The sequence below is a fragment of the Diaphorina citri genome, unplaced genomic scaffold (assembly GCF_000475195.1).
Source record: "Diaphorina citri unplaced genomic scaffold, Diaci psyllid genome assembly version 1.1 scaffold1079, whole genome shotgun sequence".
NCBI lineage: Eukaryota > Metazoa > Arthropoda > Insecta > Hemiptera > Psyllidae > Diaphorina > Diaphorina citri.
In genome coordinates, this window is record NW_007378508.1 from 39,244 (window position 1) to 59,367 (window position 20,124).

Here is a 20,124-nt window from a genome sequence, read left to right on the forward strand (position 1 = left end):
GTAAACATATATTTATGATGATTAACGACAATCCATGCGTGGGTAAGTTAAAATCACACTTGTATCACACTTGGACCATAGGTCTTAGATTATGTTAAAGTTCTCACTATAGAAAGAAAAAAAAACTGAGCTCAACTTGAAAGCATTCCACTTTTCCTAGAAATAAAAACTCATGTGTTGCTTCTTTGATGTGCATGGAGATTTTAATTATATTCCTTAGAGTTTGAACAGAGTTTTGTTAGTTGTATTCTTAGAATTAGAACATGAGTCAAAAGATATTCATAGAGGAATTTTAGCTCTTTTAATAATGTTTGATAATGGAGGTGCAATGTCTGCATATTTTCCATGATCAGGTTTTATTACAATGGCTAGAATTTCTTGCGTTCACATTTTTCAACATAGTCGGTTGAGTTCAGTTTGAGTTTGGACTTTGCATACAGAACCCCTTAGATCTGCTGACGAGATTTGACAGAGTTTTTTGCTCCACGCTATGTCATAGATTTTTCACTATAGAGTAATTATTTCCCCACACACGCTCTGTTGTTTGATTTTTCCCTTCACTTCTCTAGATTGATGTTTTTCCCATGCTATTTGATTTGTAACTCTGAGTAAATTACCTTTATTGCTTTTATTATCCTAATATTTTGTATATCATAGTGTTTATCTTTTTTTCCTTTCCGATTACCTATTTGGTTTGAGAAATATAAGAATGTTTTTCTTCTTTCTCCTATTGAAAACAAAAAGAACCAAGCCTAATTTTTAAGTTTGTTGAGAAAAATATTTCTGACTTTTTATTAATTAAAAGAGGTAAAAAATAGAAAATACTTGCGACTGTAAAATCAAGGCATGTGGTTTCTTTTCTAGTCACTCAGTTCTCTAGCTATTTTCTCTCTCGCTCTGACTCTAAAATAATCTAAAAGGTGTTCGTGAAGCGTGTAGAACTTTAGCATAAGTGAGATCAAACGGATTATAATCGACACCATTAATTAATTATTATTAATTCATTTGTAGCAGATACACATAACTATCTGTAAACCTATGCAGCATGTATTGAAAAGAGTATGAGGTTTACATGATAGCTACAAGTGTAGAAAGGATCATTTTGTCTGTGTACTTAATAGCTATGTGTGTGCATATCAAAAAGTATACTTGTATATAATTTATCTGTCTATTGTCATAATAATTACTGTGTAACAGAGGACGTTATGAAATATGGATCAATTAAAATTCAAAACATTTAGGTATTATCAATCTTCATTAACACAAACCTTGCTTTCTACTAAATTCTGTTTTTTCCTGTAATGAATTTTTGTCGACTCGAAGTAGTGTTCTATACAGTTGCAAATCAATTTTTCCGTTTCGATACAAAATTTTGACGCCATGAAACAACATCATTATTCAACACCGACCAAATATTACTCGTACCTTCACAATATTACATTCTACAATAAACAGATGTTTCAGATTTGTATGTTGATGTCGTTGCGAAAATCTGAGTTCTGCAAAATATTGACATTAGATAAATTGTTAAATGTATTATTTATCAATAATACCGGTGACTTGGAAAATATTCTCTTGTTGTGTTCAGAAACGTTTAAAATTTGCTTCGTCGCGCCGTGTTTGCCTTAGCGTAAAATAAATAGAAAACAAACCGTCCTAACTTAAATTGAAAACGGAGAAATTTGCTTTGCAACTTTAAAGATTATTATTAGTTTACTTTTCAGTCTCGTTTTTAATATTTTCTTTGATGTATATTATTTTAATGTTCATGTCAATGTCCTCCTTATGTGTTTAAAGTAGATATTTACAATAAACAATATGAATCCCCGTCTTTCAGATAAGGATCTGTATACTATTGATGCTCTTCCCATACAGTTCTCACTATAGAAAGAAAAAAGTAAAAAAAAAAACTGAGCTCAACTTGAAAGCATTCCACTTTTCCTAGAAATAAAAACTCATGTGTTGCTTCTTTGATGTGCATGGAGATTTAAGTTCTCACTATAGAAAGAAAAAAAAACTGAGCTCAACTTGAAAGCATTCCACTTTTCCTAGAAATAAAAACTCATGTGTTGCTTCTTTGATGTGCATGGAGATTTTAATTATATTCCTTAGAGTTTGAACAGAGTTTTGTTAGTTGTATTCTTAGAATTAGAACATGAGTCAAAAGATATTCATAGAGGAATTTTAGCTCTTTTAATAATGTTTGATAATGGAGGTGCAATGTCTGCATATTTTCCATGATCAGGTTTTATTACAATGGCTAGAATTTCTTGCGTTCACATTTTTCAACATAGTCGGTTGAGTTCAGTTTGAGTTTGGACTTTGCATACAGAACCCCTTAGATCTGCTGACGAGATTTGACAGAGTTTTTTGCTCCACGCTATGTCATAGATTTTTCACTATAGAGTAATTATTTCCCCACACACGCTCTGTTGTTTGATTTTTCCCTTCACTTCTCTAGATTGATGTTTTTCCCATGCTATTTGATTTGTAACTCTGAGTAAATTACCTTTATTGCTTTTATTATCCTAATATTTTGTATATCATAGTGTTTATCTTTTTTTCCTTTCCGATTACCTATTTGGTTTGAGAAATATAAGAATGTTTTTCTTCTTTCTCCTATTGAAAACAAAAAGAACCAAGCCTAATTTTTAAGTTTGTTGAGAAAAATATTTCTGACTATTTATTAATTAAAAGAGGTAAAAAATAGAAAATACTTGCGACTGTAAAATCAAGGCATGTGGTTTTTTTTCTAGTCACTCAGTTCTCTAGCTATTTTCTCTCTCGCTCTGACTCTAAAATAATCTAAAAGGTGTTCGTGAAGCGTGTAGAACTTGAGTGGTAGGTAGTGGATAATTAAGGATTAGGGTACCTTTGTACTTAGGGAGAAGGTAATTTCGACACCGTAAAAATTCACGAATAGTCTTCTAAAGATAGGTCGGTTCGTTGGAACAAGGAGGACACAAGATGATGTCTGAAAGAAGAAAATAAAAATATACATTGAAACAAAAAGAAAGCAGGAAAAATCTCATTCCTACAATTATCTACACTATACAAGGTGGAAAATTAAAGGGGATTTTTTTATTGCCTTATTTTTTATCCATTCAACCTATCTATTAATTTCTATCAATATTTGAATGATATATTTTCATCAGCTCTTTGTAGAACTTTCTTTTATTCGTGACTGCATTGCGGTATGAAAAGGTAAAAAGAAAGTATCATTATAACAAAAACTCCTATTTTTATATTCCCCAAATTGTTGCATCCTCAATGCCTCCAGAGAGAAAAGGCCAAATCATTTACATTTTTTAGAGATACGTTTTCCAAAAGTATTTTATTTTTTATTTTTTTACTAAGATGAAGATGAAATTGTTTTTTCATTCTTAGGCATAGGTATCTTACCACTGGTAAAACTAAGAAGTTCGATACTTTTTCAAAGAAAAGTAAAAGTTCAGCTGTACCTAAGTATTAAAAAAAAAACATTTCCTATGAAATAATTTAAATTAATATTAAAATGAAACTTTCAATGTATTCGTAGCGTAGGTACTTCCATTAAATTTCCCAAGTTATTACTTATAAACTCGATATAACTCGAGCTAGTTAAAAAGTTGAAATTACGAATAAGAACTCCCAAGTTTTGTCAGGAAAGCAATCATTTATGATTCCATTAGGTCTATTTTGTGAGTAATTACTTTCAGGTTGAACTTTTGCTCCCAAGTAAGTAGCTGCCTAGTTTGTTATTAATAGGAATATCTTTCTTTAGATCTCCCAACAAGTTTGTCACATTTAATTTCTCCTTTTTGTGTTATGACATTTTTCAATTTAGGTTTTCCACTATTACCTGGGTACATCTTCCTACGTCACTATCTTTCTCTATTACATATCTTTCTTTGTCATTATCACATATTTCATGTCACTCTTAATTAGTTGCTTTGTGTGATCTCTTTGCTAGTTAAAATGGAACTTTTCTTCTACTTGCTTTATTTTCCTTTTCATGAAAGTCTCTGTACAGGAGTCCTAATATGTACCTACCTTGTATCATTAGACATGCCTCGTTATAAACTCCATCTTTCTTCTTCTTTTTTATTCTTCCTCTCTTTCTTCTGACCCCTCATCTTTTTTCCGTCAGATTCACACTTTGTTCCAATTCTTTTTAATCTTACCTATTTAGAACAATAGGTATTTTCATTTTATTTTCAGACATATGTACCTAAGTGTCTAGTCTTTATATTTGCATTCACCTAAGTTTTCCTAATAATAGTTTATTCGTCTTCAAAAGGCACGTGGAACTCTGAGGAGTGTGAAGCAGAATGATAATGCTTATAGGATGTTGAAAGTAAAAGAAGAACTATAATACAACTCTTCAACTGTGTTCTAATTCATATGAGAAAAATATATGAGATGGAAAGTACACCTACGTAGTTCTTTATTTTGTTCTATTAATAGAGTCTACTGGGATTTACACATTTTTTTCCTCTTTTTCCTATCTTGTGGGTTTTCAAAGTGTCCATCGTACAGGTTTCTTAACACACAGTGGAACTTGGGTATACGATATCTATCTACTTTTCTCAATTTGGTTTCAAATGATTTTCATTTTGGCAGTTTTTTTTTACACCAAAAAGTTTTGTTTTGAGTGGGTGTCTTTCTCAAATAAGGTAGAACTTGAATACCAAGAAAGTAAGGGTAACTTTCTATTTATTTATTTATTTATTTTGCTTTAAAATACCTCTATTTCTTTGCCCACCTCTGTCTAACGCTCACCACCCACGTTCAGACCGCCTGACAGACTGCGGTCTTACAGACCAAGGTTGTGGTCTGTCAGATGGTCTGAGCGTATGTGGCAGGCATTCTTCAATTTGGTTTCAAATGATTTTCATTTTGGCAGTTTTTTTTTACATCAAAAAGTTTTGTTTTGAGTGGGTGTCTTTTTCAAATAAGGTAGAGCTTGAATACCAAGAAAGTAAGGGTAACTTTCTATTTATTTATTTTTTTTTCTTTAAAATACCTCTATTTCTTTGCCCACCTCTGTCTAATGCCCATCACCCACGTTCAGACCGCCTGACAGACTGCGGTCTTACAGACCAAGGTTGTGGTCTGTCAGATGGTCTGAGCGTATGTGGCAGGCATTGAAAACGTAGTATGACACTGTAAAACAAACAGCTACTATTTTCTGACGAGAAAATGACATTTTTCCCTCCCTTAAATAGAGAATACATTTTTTCCCTAATGATTTTATGTAGACAAAGACAGCTGAGGAAGGTTGTTTGTATAACCTTCTACGTCCTCCCTTAAATAGAGAATACATTTTTTCCCTAATGATTTTATGTAGACAAAGACAGCTGAGGAAGGTTGTTTGTATAACCTTCTACGTTCTCCTTACTGACACATATCAACTTTTTTTACGTATCCTTTGTTACGTTAAGAGTAACCAAAGCTTTCCTCACTGTCCTCATATCAAGGATAAGAGCAGGAAATCGTTTTAAATAAATAAGAACTCAGGGAATAAATTATGATGCCCTTTACTATGAATGCACGGCAGTGCGCTTTGCCAAGTTAGAACGAATTTCAATACAAATCACAAAATTGTACCTATTTACCTAAAGTATAGAAGACCATAAAAATCCAAATGGTGCGAGTTCGCTTTCATGCTATGAGATTACCCAAAGTAGGTTTTTAAAAAAAAAGCCTTCCCACCAAGTCAAAAAATGTTAGATATAGACAAGAAGATATGTATAAGATGGCTTGTTACAACTTTTCCCTCCTGTCTTACCACACAACTGTACCTAATAGTGGGTAGCATAGCATTACAAGTAAAAGTTAGTAATACTTGTAATTTGTAATGCCATGCATAACAGTATTATGCTTTATGGTGAGATTTTCTTGCTTTCTTTCTAATGCCATCAACTCGAAAAACAAAACTAAATGAGAAAGAGTATGTTTCTGTGTACAAAGTTTGGTTCTTTTTGGACTAGGGCGTTTAAACTAAATCCCCGGGTATGCACTTGACAGAATATTTTTCGACTCCTTAACACGAAAATAAAACGGAAAATTTTGTGACATTTAATAATAATAATAATAATAATAATAATAATAGACTCTTGAGTAGTGGAAGGTTTTCCAACTGGATACTGAAAATCCTGTTTGTATTTTACAATATTACGTAAATGATGGAGCATGAAAAAAAAAATGCGATTTGCATACATTTTTCCCCTCGCATTATTATTTATTTTTCAGAAGAAAATTGAATATTATGCATGTATTTAGAAACGTAATAAATACATATAAATATTATGTATCTCGTAAATATGTATTTATTGTAATAGATAATAATGTACCGGGTGACTAACTTAATATTTTCTTTGATGTATATTATTTTAATGTTCATGTCAATGTCCTCCCTATGTGTTTAAAGTAGATATTTACAATAAACAATATGAATCCCCGTCTTTCAGATAAGGATCTGTATACTATTGATGCTCTTCCCATATGTGACCATGCAATTGATATTTGCCTCAAAGATGTACATTGTCATGAGAAATTTGAAGACTTTAAAAAAAAGTGTAAAACTAGAGATAGAAAATGTATAAGTGAAAATAGGTAAGTAAAAACATAGAAAGGTATAATAAAAACAGTCAACATAAATTATTGTTAGACAGTAGAATAGATAGTTTCATGGCGCTATTACGGTCTAAAGTGTTTTTACGTGGTTCTTGTTCTTTCAAGATAAAGTATCTCTTAGTAGGATTTTTGAAAATAACGCTATATTTTGTAAGAGGTACCTACATTACACCCTTATAGAACAACAGTGGTAGGTAGTGGAAAATTAAGGATTAGGGGGTACCTTTGTACTTAGGGAGAAGGTAATTTCGACACCGTAAAAATTCACGAATAGTCTTCTAAAGATAGGTCCGTTCGTTGGAACGAGGAGGACACAAGATGATGTCTGAAACAAGAAAATAAAAATATACATTGAAACAAAAAGAAAGAACAGGAAAAATCTCATTCCTCCAATTATCTACACTATACAAGGTGAAAATTAAAGGGGATTTTTTCATTGCCTTATTTTTTATCCATTCAACCTATCTATTAATTTCTATCAATATTTGAATGATCTATTTTCATCAGCTCTTTCATTATCTAGATTTTATTGATTCCTTGTCCAATTCCTTCATTTAAAATAAAATGGCCTTATACAACCAAGGGACCAAGGGCAAGGGAGAGATTAGGCAAAATTGAGATCAAGTGATTGATGAAAATAATGAAAAATTTCATTTTCTTAGAATAACTCTGGGAGATGGGCAAGGGAGAGATTAGGCAAAATTGAGATCAAGTGATTGATGAAAATAATGAAAAATTTCATTTTCTTAGAATAACTCTGGGAGATGAAGAAAAAAAATCTTGTCATAAAACATCATCTTACAACAAACATTAAATTAAGCAAACTTTTCCCCTGTACCTACTTTTTATCCTCCTGTCATCTTGTCATAAAACATCATCTTACAACAAACATTAAATTAAGCAAACTTTTCCCCTGTACCTACTTTTTATCCTCCTGTCTTCTTTCTTTACTTTTTTTCTTTCCAATTCAATTAGGAAAAACCTCAGACTAAAGTAAATACGTGCACTGAAATCCATTACTGAGTAATGATAGTGTAATATCACTAACATGTAACATGAAAATAGCTTCGAATAGGTACTTTTTCCTTGGATTAAGGTAACTTGCAACGTGTTTTGGGGCTGGCTTATTTTGTCTCCTCTAAACTACCTAGATAGTAAAACGTGCTTTTTCCTTGGATTAAGGTAACTTGCAACGTGTTTTGGGGCTGGCTTATTTTGTCTCCTCTAAACTACCTAGATAGTAAAACGTGCTTCCAACTGGATACTGAAAATCCTGTTTATATTTTACAATATTACGTAAATGATGGAGCATGAAAAAAAAAAATGCGATTTGCATACATTTTCCCCTCGCATTATTATTTATTTTTCAGAAGAAAATTGAATATTATGCATGCATTTAGAAACGTAATAAATACATATAAATATTATGTATCTCGTAAATATGTATTTATTGTAATAGATAATAATGTACCGGGTGACTAATCAAAAACGAAATGGAATTTACAATTTCCACGTGAAATTGTCTCAGGATAATTAGTTTTTAAATTAGGTACTAATGGTTGTCCAGCATAAGTGAGATCAAACGGATTATAATCGGCACCATTAATTAATTATTATTAATTCATTTTTCATTTGTAGCAGATACACATAACTATCTGTAAACCTATGCAGCATGTATTGAAAAGAGTATGAGGTTTACATGATAGCTACAAGTGTTGTATTTTACACTCCTGGTTTTGAAAATTTCAACAAAACCAACACCCGAATAACACGAAAGCATATTTGAAGCTCATTGCTATACGATTGAACATTTTGCGGTTGAAGTACCCGTGTGTGATAAAATGTTAGAGATACATATTCGTCCCATTCCTGATCTCTTCATGTGTGTTCCTCAACAAATTGAGGATTAGTGGCATGTGACAAAGTGTATATTATGTCTTTGTGTTATAATACAGTGGTATAATTTTTGACGACACACATGACACATGTATAAGCATAACGACCACTGATTACTTCACATTGATTTGAAATACCTAATTATTTTGTACTTGGCGTCAACACCCGACCCTCTTGATTATGACTCCACCACGGAGCTACTGGTGCTTCTTATTTAGCATAGTCTGCAATGTGATAATATGATACGCAAAGGCTACGGAGACTGCTTTCTACTGGCGATGGCTTGGTTAATTATACAAAAATTATAAACGCTAGAATACTCGCAGCGTTGTAAGCAGTTCTGTGAAGATAATTTTTTTTCTCTTTTAGAAAACAAAATAATACACCAAGTTGCTTTACCCCTTTGCTCTACATTATCCACAAAACTGTAAAACTTCAGAGAGGGGGAAAAAAATATGAACAAGACTAGAACGCATGGTACCTACAAAGCGTAGTGGAAAAACATGCGAAGAATAATAAGATGAAATAAAATATAAATGAAAATCGAGTGCCAGATGTTATCCCAACTATCTGGAGGTTCATATAAAGGGAAAGTAAGTAGCGAAGAGCTTACAGCTCGAAGAAAGGAAAAACATATGCTGAGAAAAGCTTTTAAGTTTTGGATTTAAGAAAATTCTTCGGTACCTAATTTTTTTTTCAAAATTTCCTTTTTCCCTTGCAACAAAAATCTCGGGTGTTTTGTGAACTTTTCACCCAGACTTTGCTACAAAGTTCCGCAACCTTGGATTGTAAATTCAAGTTTTCAAGGAATTATTTGTACTACATGTGTTGTGGCTTTTATCAGGTGGTGCGTTGTTCCAATCAAACCTGGATTACCTAAAATAAAAGTTAACCTCTTGAAAAAATTATAAATGAAAATTGGTATCGAAACTTATTGTAAAGTAATTATTAATTGGTGGATGTGCCTCGAGAACCATAGGTATCTGTTCAAAATTATTTCTCATATTATGTCGAACTTTCCTCTTCAATCATTATACTCATTATTACCTACTTGAAATCATTAAACAATGAGGCACTGTTTTAAGTTCAAGAGGATGAAATTGAATACTCAAAGTTTGTTCACTAGTCATGTGGCTCTGTATTTTTGTTTTCTAGCTACCTAGAGGAAATGATAAAAATCCATTAGCTAATTGTTTTCTTCTTCTTCAAGTCTTTACTTCAAGATCAATGGAATTTCAACGATTAAAATCATTCAACAATGAGGCACTGTTTTAAGTTCAAGAGGATGAAATTGAATACTCAAAGTTTGTTCACTAGTCATGTGCCTCTGTATTTTTGTTTTCTAGCTAGGTACCTAGAGGAAATGATAAAAATCCATTAGCTAATTGTTTTCTTCTTCTTCAAGTCTTTACTTCAAGATCAATGGAATTTCAACGATTATTTTCCAATACTAACAAGTTCAAACAAGGATTTGAAAGTCAGACTTTGAACCCAGAGTAAAATACTTTTATAGCTTTTACAAAGATGGTATCAAAGAACTAGGTATTAAGAATCGTAAAGACAAAGTTGTTTTTTTTTTTTCTTTCTTTCTTTCTTTTTCTTCTTTCAATAGACTCTAAATGTCTAAAAGTTTTAGTCTGTCCTCCCAATCTGTGCCAGAAGTTTTGTTAACAAATTTGCATTTTCAGCTACTTATTAATTTCCTTGCCCTCGATTTCACTCTACTTTTTCTCGCATTTTTCCTCAAAAAATCCTTGGAAATCTATCTGAGAACGCCAAAATTCATCATCCCATCATCTCACATCTTACTCTTCATCGAAGAGGTATTTTTTTTTCTTTCTTTTTCTTCTTTCAATAGACTCTAAATGTCTAAAAGTTTTAGTCTGTCCTCCCAATCTGTGCCAGAAGTTTTGTTAACAACGAAGAGGTATCAAGGTTTCATTTACCTTCTTGACTCCTCTGGCATGTCGACACACAGGGTGTAAGAGCTCCGACAAAACAGGTATCTACATAATCGTTATCTACACAAGGATTTCCATGAATAAGTAATTAAAATGGAAGATGAACATTGAGCAAGTGAAAGCATAGTGTACGTTGGTGCTTCCTCTTTTGTGAAACAGTAAAGATTTGTCCAATTCTCCTCTTTCCACTACATTCTTGTTTAGGATACTTTTTAGGTTATTTTAGGTCAATCAGTGATCTACCTACTTACACATAACTTTACATTTTTTTATTATTATTATTATTATTATTATTATTATTATTTGTTAACAAAGGATGGAAAGTAATTTTCATTAAAATAAAATATCATGAAGGGTTTTTATGGGAGCTGCGACATTAAAACAAAACTTATAGACCAATTTATTTGCTTTTTATTTACGTATGAGTGTTTATCTTCCGAGTATATCGCTAACCACAATAGGTAGTTAAAACTTGAACAAAATTGTAGGAATGATGGTTTAATGCCGTACATCACAACTGAGTTCTCACTGTATAGGGTACTTTATGGTGATGCATTTGAATTAAATTCCAACCTCACTAATTTCATTCGGGAACATTCTTTACAAGTCAAGTGCTAAAGCAGCTATTCTCGAAGTGGATGCACTAGTTTGTAGTCCTAGGAAAAGAATAAATTTTCATTGAGGCATTTACAATTGTCATGATAACTATTTTTAGTTAGGCAAAAATTATAGGGTACTTTATGGTGATGCATTTGAATTAAATTCCAACCTCACTAATTTCATTCGAGAACATTCTTTACAAGTCAAGTGCTAAAGCAGCTATTCTCGAAGTTGATGCACTAGTTTGTAGTCCTAGGAAAAGAATAAATTTTCATTGAGGCATTTACAATTGTCATGATAACTATTTTTAGTTAGGCAAAAAAAAAAATGTGAAAAAAGTTTTTTTTTCACGTTGAAAATTCTCGTAAGCAATAACAATAACAAGAAAAACATGGCAAGTAGGTCAAATTATTTGCAGCAGAGAAAGGATCATTTTGTCTGTGTAATAGCTATGTGTGTGCATATCAAAAAGTATACTTGTATATAATTTATCTGTCTATTGTCATAATAATTACTGTGTAACAGAGGACGTTATGAAATATGGATCAATTAAAATTCAAAACATTTAGGTATTATCAATCTTCATTAACACAAACCTTGCTTTCTACTAAATTCTGTTTTTTCCTGTAATGAATTTTTGTCGACTCAAAGTAGTGTTCTATACAGTTGCAAATCAATTTTTCCGTTTCGATACAAAATTTTGACGCCATGAAACATCATTATTCAACACCGACCAAATATTACTCGTACCTTCACAATATTACCTTCTACAATAAACAGATGTTTCAGATTTGTATGTCGATGTCGTTGCGAAAATCTGAGTTCTGCAAAATATTGACATTAGATAAATTGTTAAATGTATTATTTATCAATAATACCGGTGACTTGATAAATAGCTGCCTAGTTTGTTATTAATAGGAATATCTTTCTTTAGATCTCCCAACAAGTTTGTCACATTTAATTACTCCTTTTTGTGTTACGACATTTTTCGATTTAGGTTTTCCACTATTACCTGGGTACATCTTCCTACGTCACTATCTTTCACTATTACATATCTTTCTTTGTCACTATCACATATTTCATGTCACTCTTAATTAGTTGCTTTGTGTGATCTCTTTGCTAGTTAAAATGGAACTTTTCTTCTACTTGCTTTATTTTCCTTTTCATGAAAGTCTCTGAGTTCTAATATGTACCTACCTTGTATCATTAGACATGCCTCGTTATAAACTCCATCTTTCTTCTTCTTTTTTATTCTTCCTCTCTTTCTTCTGTAAAACGTGGACATGTCTCATACGTTATGTGGTCTTACCACCTACCGACCTACCTAGTGCCTACACTGAGACACGACATATTATTTATCAGACTGTTTGTTACTGAAACAAACCGAAATACGTGTTTGTTTATCTATACACTATAGCTGACTAGGAAAATACCTACAACTAGTATGGAGCTATACGAGGACAAACAGAAAATACAGTCAACAAAGCGGTCAAACACAAACAAGAATATGGAGAAAATAAGTCAATAATAAAATTTATTCTCAAGTATCTATACCTACGGTAAAATGAAGCTCGATCAAAATTATATCAAGTGCCCAAGGCCAAAAGCTAAGTGTGTTACAAAGTTATGAGTACCCAGACCCACACACTTTGATTTTCTAATTAAATTAATAATTTACCACAGGATTCTTGGGGTAGTTTGAAGACACACGAGGCTGATATTAGAAAAGTCAATATATTAATAATACATCATTTTAATTACAAATTCAAAATCCAAGATGACGGTGATGTGAAAGGGAATCTCGGGGTAGTTTGAAGACACGAGGCTGATATTAGAAAAGTCAATATATTAATAATACATCATTTTAATTACAAATTCAAAATCCAAGATGACGGTGATGTGAAACTTTATGGGGGTACAAATTAATTACAAGTCATATTAAGCCTATCAAAAACGGGGTTTCATGTCCCTGAGAAAGGGTTTAAAGTTTAAAAGTTAATTGAATACCTCAGCTCTCAACACAGCGTGTAATTTTTCATTTTGAAAATTTGTAAGAGAAAAGGTAAACCCATAGGGGAGGCACAGATGTTTCATTCGGTGGAGGAGGGTAAATGCTTGTATATGTAGAGGACATTTTATATAGCTGCGTATAATAATACCACCCGTAATAATAATACTCGAATCACTGCCGGCCATCTTTTATTAATATTCATAATAATTAATAATATTAAAACATAATTTAGAATTATTTTACTATTTACATAATTTACTAGAACTGGGGGTAGCTTTATCTATTTAAAAGATTTCATATGAATATTTTATAGTATTCTAATTGATTCATCGTAATGAAAGATGACGTTTGGGCAATCCATATTTATTCATTATTATTAATATTATTTTTTAATTATTTTAAGAGCGCAAACCGATAACATTATTCAAACAGGAGAGTAACCAAAATATATACCTATATTAAAAAGAATTGTCAAAATAATAATAATAACCTACCTACATTGAGAGTAATTCGGATAAAATTCAGACACGGTGAACATTCGAGCCCATCTGCTCAGAAAATACGGTGAAAAAAAATGATAATAATAACCTACCTACATTGAGAGTAATTCGGATAAAATTCAGACACGGTGAACATTCGAGCCCATCTGCTCAGAAAATACGGTGCTTCCTACCATAATATACTCTTCACTATGTGTTTGTAAAGTTGTAAATTCTATCAGAGGCTCGAAAATACACATGAAGAATTAAATTTGCATATGGAATCAACCAGTTGGAAAGCAATAATTGTCATATGAAGTTATAAAAACACCCGACATGACATCGCAAGGAGTCTTTCGTACTCATCAGAAGACATTTGACTTGAATGACGCGCTGAAAGTTGAACATATTTCTGTTGTATTATCAGAGTTCTGAGTTCCATAGAGATATAATTTGATATGTCGCGCAGCCTGACATGTAATGTGACTTGTAACACATGAAGATCTACAAATACTTATGAGGGAAAGGTCACATGTTTTTATATACACTTGAGAGCAATAAATTCGGGGCAGCCCTATTTTTTGGTTTTTCTCAAACTGCTGCTCAGTGTTCAATTTTTTTCGGTAAAACCATTATAAATGTTTTTTGCTGTAAAGTTTAAAACTTATTCCACAAACCGCATACCTACATACTCTGTGAGTAAAAAAAGAAAAATGAAAAACAAGGATCAGTTTTATGCTGAAAATGCATGTTTCTGGAGATAAATGTTGGTGTAACTTTAATGTTTTTAGTCCGTCCTTCCTTTAATATTACAATAGTAATAAAAAGGTATAAGGGACGGACTATTGTATTCGCCTCGGTGTCGTCTGTCAGTCTGTCGGTCTGTCGGTCGGTCTGTCCCCATAGAAGGACTTATCCAAACCTGGTCGACCTATATATCAAATTAAAGGTCTTTTTACCAGGAACACGAAAATGGTGGTGCAAATTTTGTCCAGAAAACCATAAAGCCAAAAAACAAAAAAAAAAAAACTGTTTTTTGGGGGATTTTTTGTTGTACTTTCAAGCATCTTGTTTCTTTCCTAGTTTTAGTAACCCTCAATACCTACTCTGGCTCTTCTTTTCTACCTCTTCAGCTTTTACTTCACCTTCTCTCCCTTCTTCCACTTCCATCTTGTATATTTTTTTTTCTTTCTTTGTTCCTTTCCGTTGATCGCATTCCTACAGTCCTCCAATTGGTTCCTATGTACAACATTTGCATTTGAGTTATGTTAGGCTGTGATTTTACCTCTCTTACTTGTTTTACTGTGTGTCGCCCATCACAAGTTCCTATGAAAACAACATGTGTCATACAGTAATCATTTATTGTAAGAAATAAAAACCTGTGATATCTTATTATTTTGTTTGGACAAAATTTTGCGTGTCTTCTTGTTGTGTTAACTTTTCACCTTGATCTCTTATTTTTTTTTTACACACGGGGATGCGAAAATGCTTTAAACCTTGAAAAAAACTTCCCTTAAGTACTTGTCATCAAAAATTCGAGGCTGAGGTGGGGTTTAGAAAGGCGTTTTCCGTTTTCGTACAGTTACCTGTAGAGATACTTGCTCTTATAAGGCTTAGGCTAAAGATCACAATAGTTAGAAATATACTTACATGATAAATATGTCGTAGCCCATACTCTACATTGTATACTTCTCTTTGCTTGTTGATTAATATTCGAAAATTATAATCCTTCTAACTGAATGTAAAATTTACTTTTGTTATGCAAATTAACAAAATTATCTTGCGAATAATGTTTAGGTAGGTATTAATAGGACTAGGAAATCCCCATTTGAAGAATTTCACAATGCCACATCCCACGTCTAATACTTGTTGATTTTGTTTTACTTCACATTTCTATTTAGAGACCAATGTCGTGAAGCCTGGATCAATATAAGATATTATCCTGTTTTTGGTTGCATTTGCCCAAATACACACTCGCCCAAGAGTAAAAAATGTAAACATATATTTATGATGATTAACGACAATCCATGCGTGGGTAAGTTAAAATCACACTTGTCACACACTCGCCCAAGAGTAAAAAATGTAAACATATATTTATGATGATTAACGACAATCCATGCGTGGGTAAGTTAAAATCACACTTGTGGGTAAGTGTACCATTTATTCGCCCACCTAAAAAACGTACCATTTATTGGCCCACCTGCCAACATTTATTTTTTGGTGGTTATGTATTCCAAAGAATAACTGGTGCATTTTGTTCAACCCGACACTTAAATGGAAAGCTAACTAACCCTTAAGAGTAGAGTAAAATAAATTATTAGTTATTAGTAAAATAAATGAGGATAAAATTCCATGCCTCGTCTTGGCTGCTCTCCATACTACCAAGTTAGTATTTATATTTAAAACCAAATGAGAATGAAAAGCTCCTTCACCCCGGCATTATAATGTGGGACATGAAGTTCAGTATTCGACAAACACCCTATCTCTCATAGTTAGAACTTCATTTTCATTCCACAACAAAGTCATTGATCATTATACACAGAGCCTTTGATGAGAAATTTAATCCTTTGATCCCTATTATGAACTTCCCTCACCCCGGCATTATAATGTGGGACATGAAGTTCAGTATTCGACAAACACCCTATCTCTCATAGTTACTTCATTTTCATTCCACAACAAAGTCATTGATCATTATACACAGAGCCTTTGATGAGAAATTTAATCCTTTGATCCCTATTATGAACAAATGATGGTAACAAAAGAAATAACATGGTTTGTAATTGCGTCAGCCCTTTGATCTAGCCTATCAATTTTGTATTTGATCAGTCCATCTCAAGTGGTTTCAATGACCGATGATAAAATCATAATTAGAAAAGACGACTTTTTTTGTAGTGAATAGAAAAATTGTTGAGGTAGGACAGAGAAAAATAACTACCGTAACGCAAGGGCCTTCCTATGCAATTATTTGGTATCGAGAAAGTTTCATATCTCAGCCGCATGTAGCTTGATTAATCTGGATAAAATGCCATGTCCGAATCTTGTTAATGTTGGTCTGCCTGAAAAAGCAGAAAAAATCTCTATGCTCTGGTCAGAAAAAGAAATTAAAAAAAAAAATATGCTGAAACGTCCAAAAGGTAAGAATAAGTGAACTTCAATTTTCCAGATACCCATCCGAAGAAAGCTTGAAAAGTGTCTTAGAAAAAGAAATGAAAAAAATATGCTGAAACGTCCAAAAGGTAAGAATAAGTGAACTTCAATTTTCCAGATACCCATCCGAAGAAAGCTTGAAAAGTGTCTACTCGTAAGATAAACAAACTTAGAAATGTGTCAAAGCATTGGGAAAATACTGTGTGAAGAGCACTAAAACTTACACAATACACTTTCAACCTTTGGTTTCTTTCCACTTGAATTTTCATTTTGATAAAAACCAGGCTCTTTCCCTTGGCTTTGTGTTTCACAAAATTCAAAAGAAGAGAGGAAAAAACTACCTAGGTCGAAAAATACACAAAAGTAAAATAAAATATCTTTTTTTTTAAGCAGAACAATGGAAAACTCTCTCGCATATTTCATGATGCATTGTTTGATTTAACATAATTACGTACAGACTGGTATGAGTATTCAGTTTCAAATCAAATGGTACTTGGAGAACAGTAAAAAGTACAAATCTAAATGAGCACAAAGCGGTAACCTCTGGCTGAACTCGGTCTTGCTTTCTTTGTATGATTAATGTTAGAATACAAAGGAATTAACGAATGAATACGAAGTAAAGAATTAGTGGAGATGTCTAATTTCTTTTATTCTGGCGACCATACAAAAATTGTATGGTCGCCTGAAAACTATAACAGGTCTGTTTCACAAAATTCAAAAGAAGAGAGGAAAAAACTACCTAGGTCGAAAAATACACAAAAGTAAAATAAAATATCTTCTTTTTTTTTTAAAGCAGAACAATGGAAAACTCTCTCGCATATTTCATGATGCATTGTTTGATTTAACATAATTACGTACAGACTGGTATGAGTATTCAGTTTCAAATCAAATGGTACTTGGAGAACAGTAAAAAGTACAAATCTAAATGAGCACAAAGCGGTAACCTCTGGCTGAGCTCAGTCTTGCTTTCTTTGTATGATGAATGTTAGAATACAAAGGAATTAACGAATTAATGCGAAGTAAAGAATTAGTGGAGATGTCTAATTTCTTTTATTCTGGCGACCATACAAAAATTGTATGGTCGCCTGAAAACTATAACAGGTATGCAATGCGCAACACACTAAACATTCGAAGTATTAGTGGAGATGTCTAATTTCCTTTATTTTTCGTAACCACACAATTTTTAAAGTCGCCTGAAAACTGCAATAGGTATGTAATGTGCAACACAATAAACATCAGCAGTGGGTAGGGTATGTGTGTCTAAATCACTATTTTTGGCGATCTGAAAGAAATTCTATACTTCAAATGAAATTGAATCTGCGCCTTTCTCTTTAAGAGTATGATTAGGTATAAAAAAATATAATAATAATAAATAAATACCTACGCTTATTATAAGTACCTACCTAGCAGTTTTCCCCTTACTCTCTTAGGAGTGGTACCTACAAAAATTAATATTTACCTTGGTTGAAAAAGAAAAGTTTGTCACGCACAGTATTTTCAAGAGTCAAACTTTGACTATTTCAATGTAAATTCCTTACTTATTTCATGGGGATAAATTGCATGGTCACATTTACTAATGATTTCTTGTTATTTCTTCCATTTCAGAGTTCATTCATACCTACCTACTTGAAACTTGTTTGATTTTGCTTCATCTAGGCAGAAAAGCTAGCAGATAAAAATATTTCCTACTTAGGAATACTTCCAATGTTTTTTAGTAGAAATATTGGTATAGGTAGTCTCCTCTTCTTTATAATTCACTAAATTAAAAAGAAGATTACGTTGAAATATTGGATTTCATTATAATAAAAATACAAATTAGATAAAAAGGAGCAAGAAGAAGAAGAAGGAAAAAAAAGAAGATAATTCTTAAGGAAATCTATAGATAAAGGCAAAGAAAAACTAAATTAGACTTATGTAAAAAAAGCTTGGAAGACGAAAAAAAGCAAAAAGAGAATGCTCTTTTGATCAAAAGAGCAAACGAGAAATGCTAATAATGTAGATTTGTAGATGAATACTGTGAAAGAGAAACAAGATATAAGTTAGTACAACAAACTGCACATGGGGAAAAAAATCAATATAACACAACTAAAACATTGAGCTTTTGTAAAAATTTCATCGATTAGGATTCAAACCAGCTTCCTCTTACTCACCAGACGAGCGCCTCGGGCAGATCCAAACTATCGAGGTTCCAAAGAACAGAGCTCTCAGGATTCCTACAATTCCTACATGGCTTACTACCAGATACCACTGAAAATTTAATGAAACAGTAAGAGGGAAAACTTACAAACCACAAACTTAACTATATTTTACTCTTAAAGCTCTACCTACATTTTACAAAGTTACTGCTCTCGTCAGTCCGATATCTTATTATTTATGTTCCAATAGTTGGGAATAGGAGAAGATAGAGTAGGGAAGGGAGGCATTACGAGGGAGAAGATGGGAGGTGGTAAAAATTAGGAGGGGGAATTTCAAATGAGTACCTGGGATATGAAAGTTGCCAGCTATCCAGATTCCAGACCCTTCTCTTTCCCTTTCTGTCCAGAGGAGTATCAACTTGAAAGCTGGAAGTTGTTTTCCATCTTTATCTTCAATAAAATGTTACTAGAAAGCTATATTAATATATCTAGATTTCCCTCCTCTTCCCCTTCCTACCATATTTATTAAGGGCCAATAATATCTCCCACACTCACCCTAGGAAGTATTACGGGGAAAATATCACACGTGTTTGCGTACTTCGTAGGCACAGGTAGAAGATGGCAGTAAAAATAATAATAATAATAATAATCTACGACGCCGGGCACAAGCATCTTAAAGGCAGATTTAAAGAAGGAGTCTTTTAAGATAGTAAACTTGTGTAGAAGAGTTGAATCAGAAGAGAGAGTGAACAGTCAGAGAAAGAGAGAGAGAGAGAGAGAGAGAGAGAGAGAGAGAGAGAGAGAGAGAGAGAGAGAGAGAGATAGAGAGAGAGCATACTTCATATTATTACTTGCCCAAGTATATGACGCCCCCATTAACTTTTTATTCACGTAAAAATTTTTAACTTAAGTTGTCAGATCCCTTAAAGCCCCATTTCCTTTCATCTTTCTACAGACTCTACTCCTCCCCTCTCCTTCCCTCTCACCGCCTCTGAACACACAGGTCCTCCTTCCCTCCCTCTTCATGAGACTTCTTTTCACATTCCCAACCTAAACTCACTGTTTTAGTCACTAGTAGAGACTACTCACAGCGTAAAACTTTAGTTTAGTGTAATAATAATAATATAATAATAATAATAATAATAATAATAATAATAATAATAATAATAAATAATAATAATAATAATAATAATAATAATAATAATAATAAAATAATAATAATAATATAATAATAATAATAATAATAATAATAATAATAATAATAATAATAATAATAA

At 32.5% G+C, this 20,124-nt stretch overlaps 1 protein-coding gene across 1 annotated transcript in view; it reads left to right on the forward strand.

Annotated features, from left to right (window-relative positions):
- Nucleotides 1–20,124, forward strand: part of LOC103514079 — an 80,083-nt gene that overhangs the window by 31,591 nt on the left and 28,368 nt on the right. Inside the window, exons 4-5 of the mRNA XM_026827125.1 lie at nucleotides 6,453–6,597; nucleotides 15,467–15,600. Coding sequence (XP_026682926.1) covers nucleotides 6,453–6,597; nucleotides 15,467–15,600 — 279 coding nt within the window. The remainder of the gene's footprint in view (nucleotides 1–6,452; nucleotides 6,598–15,466; nucleotides 15,601–20,124) is intronic.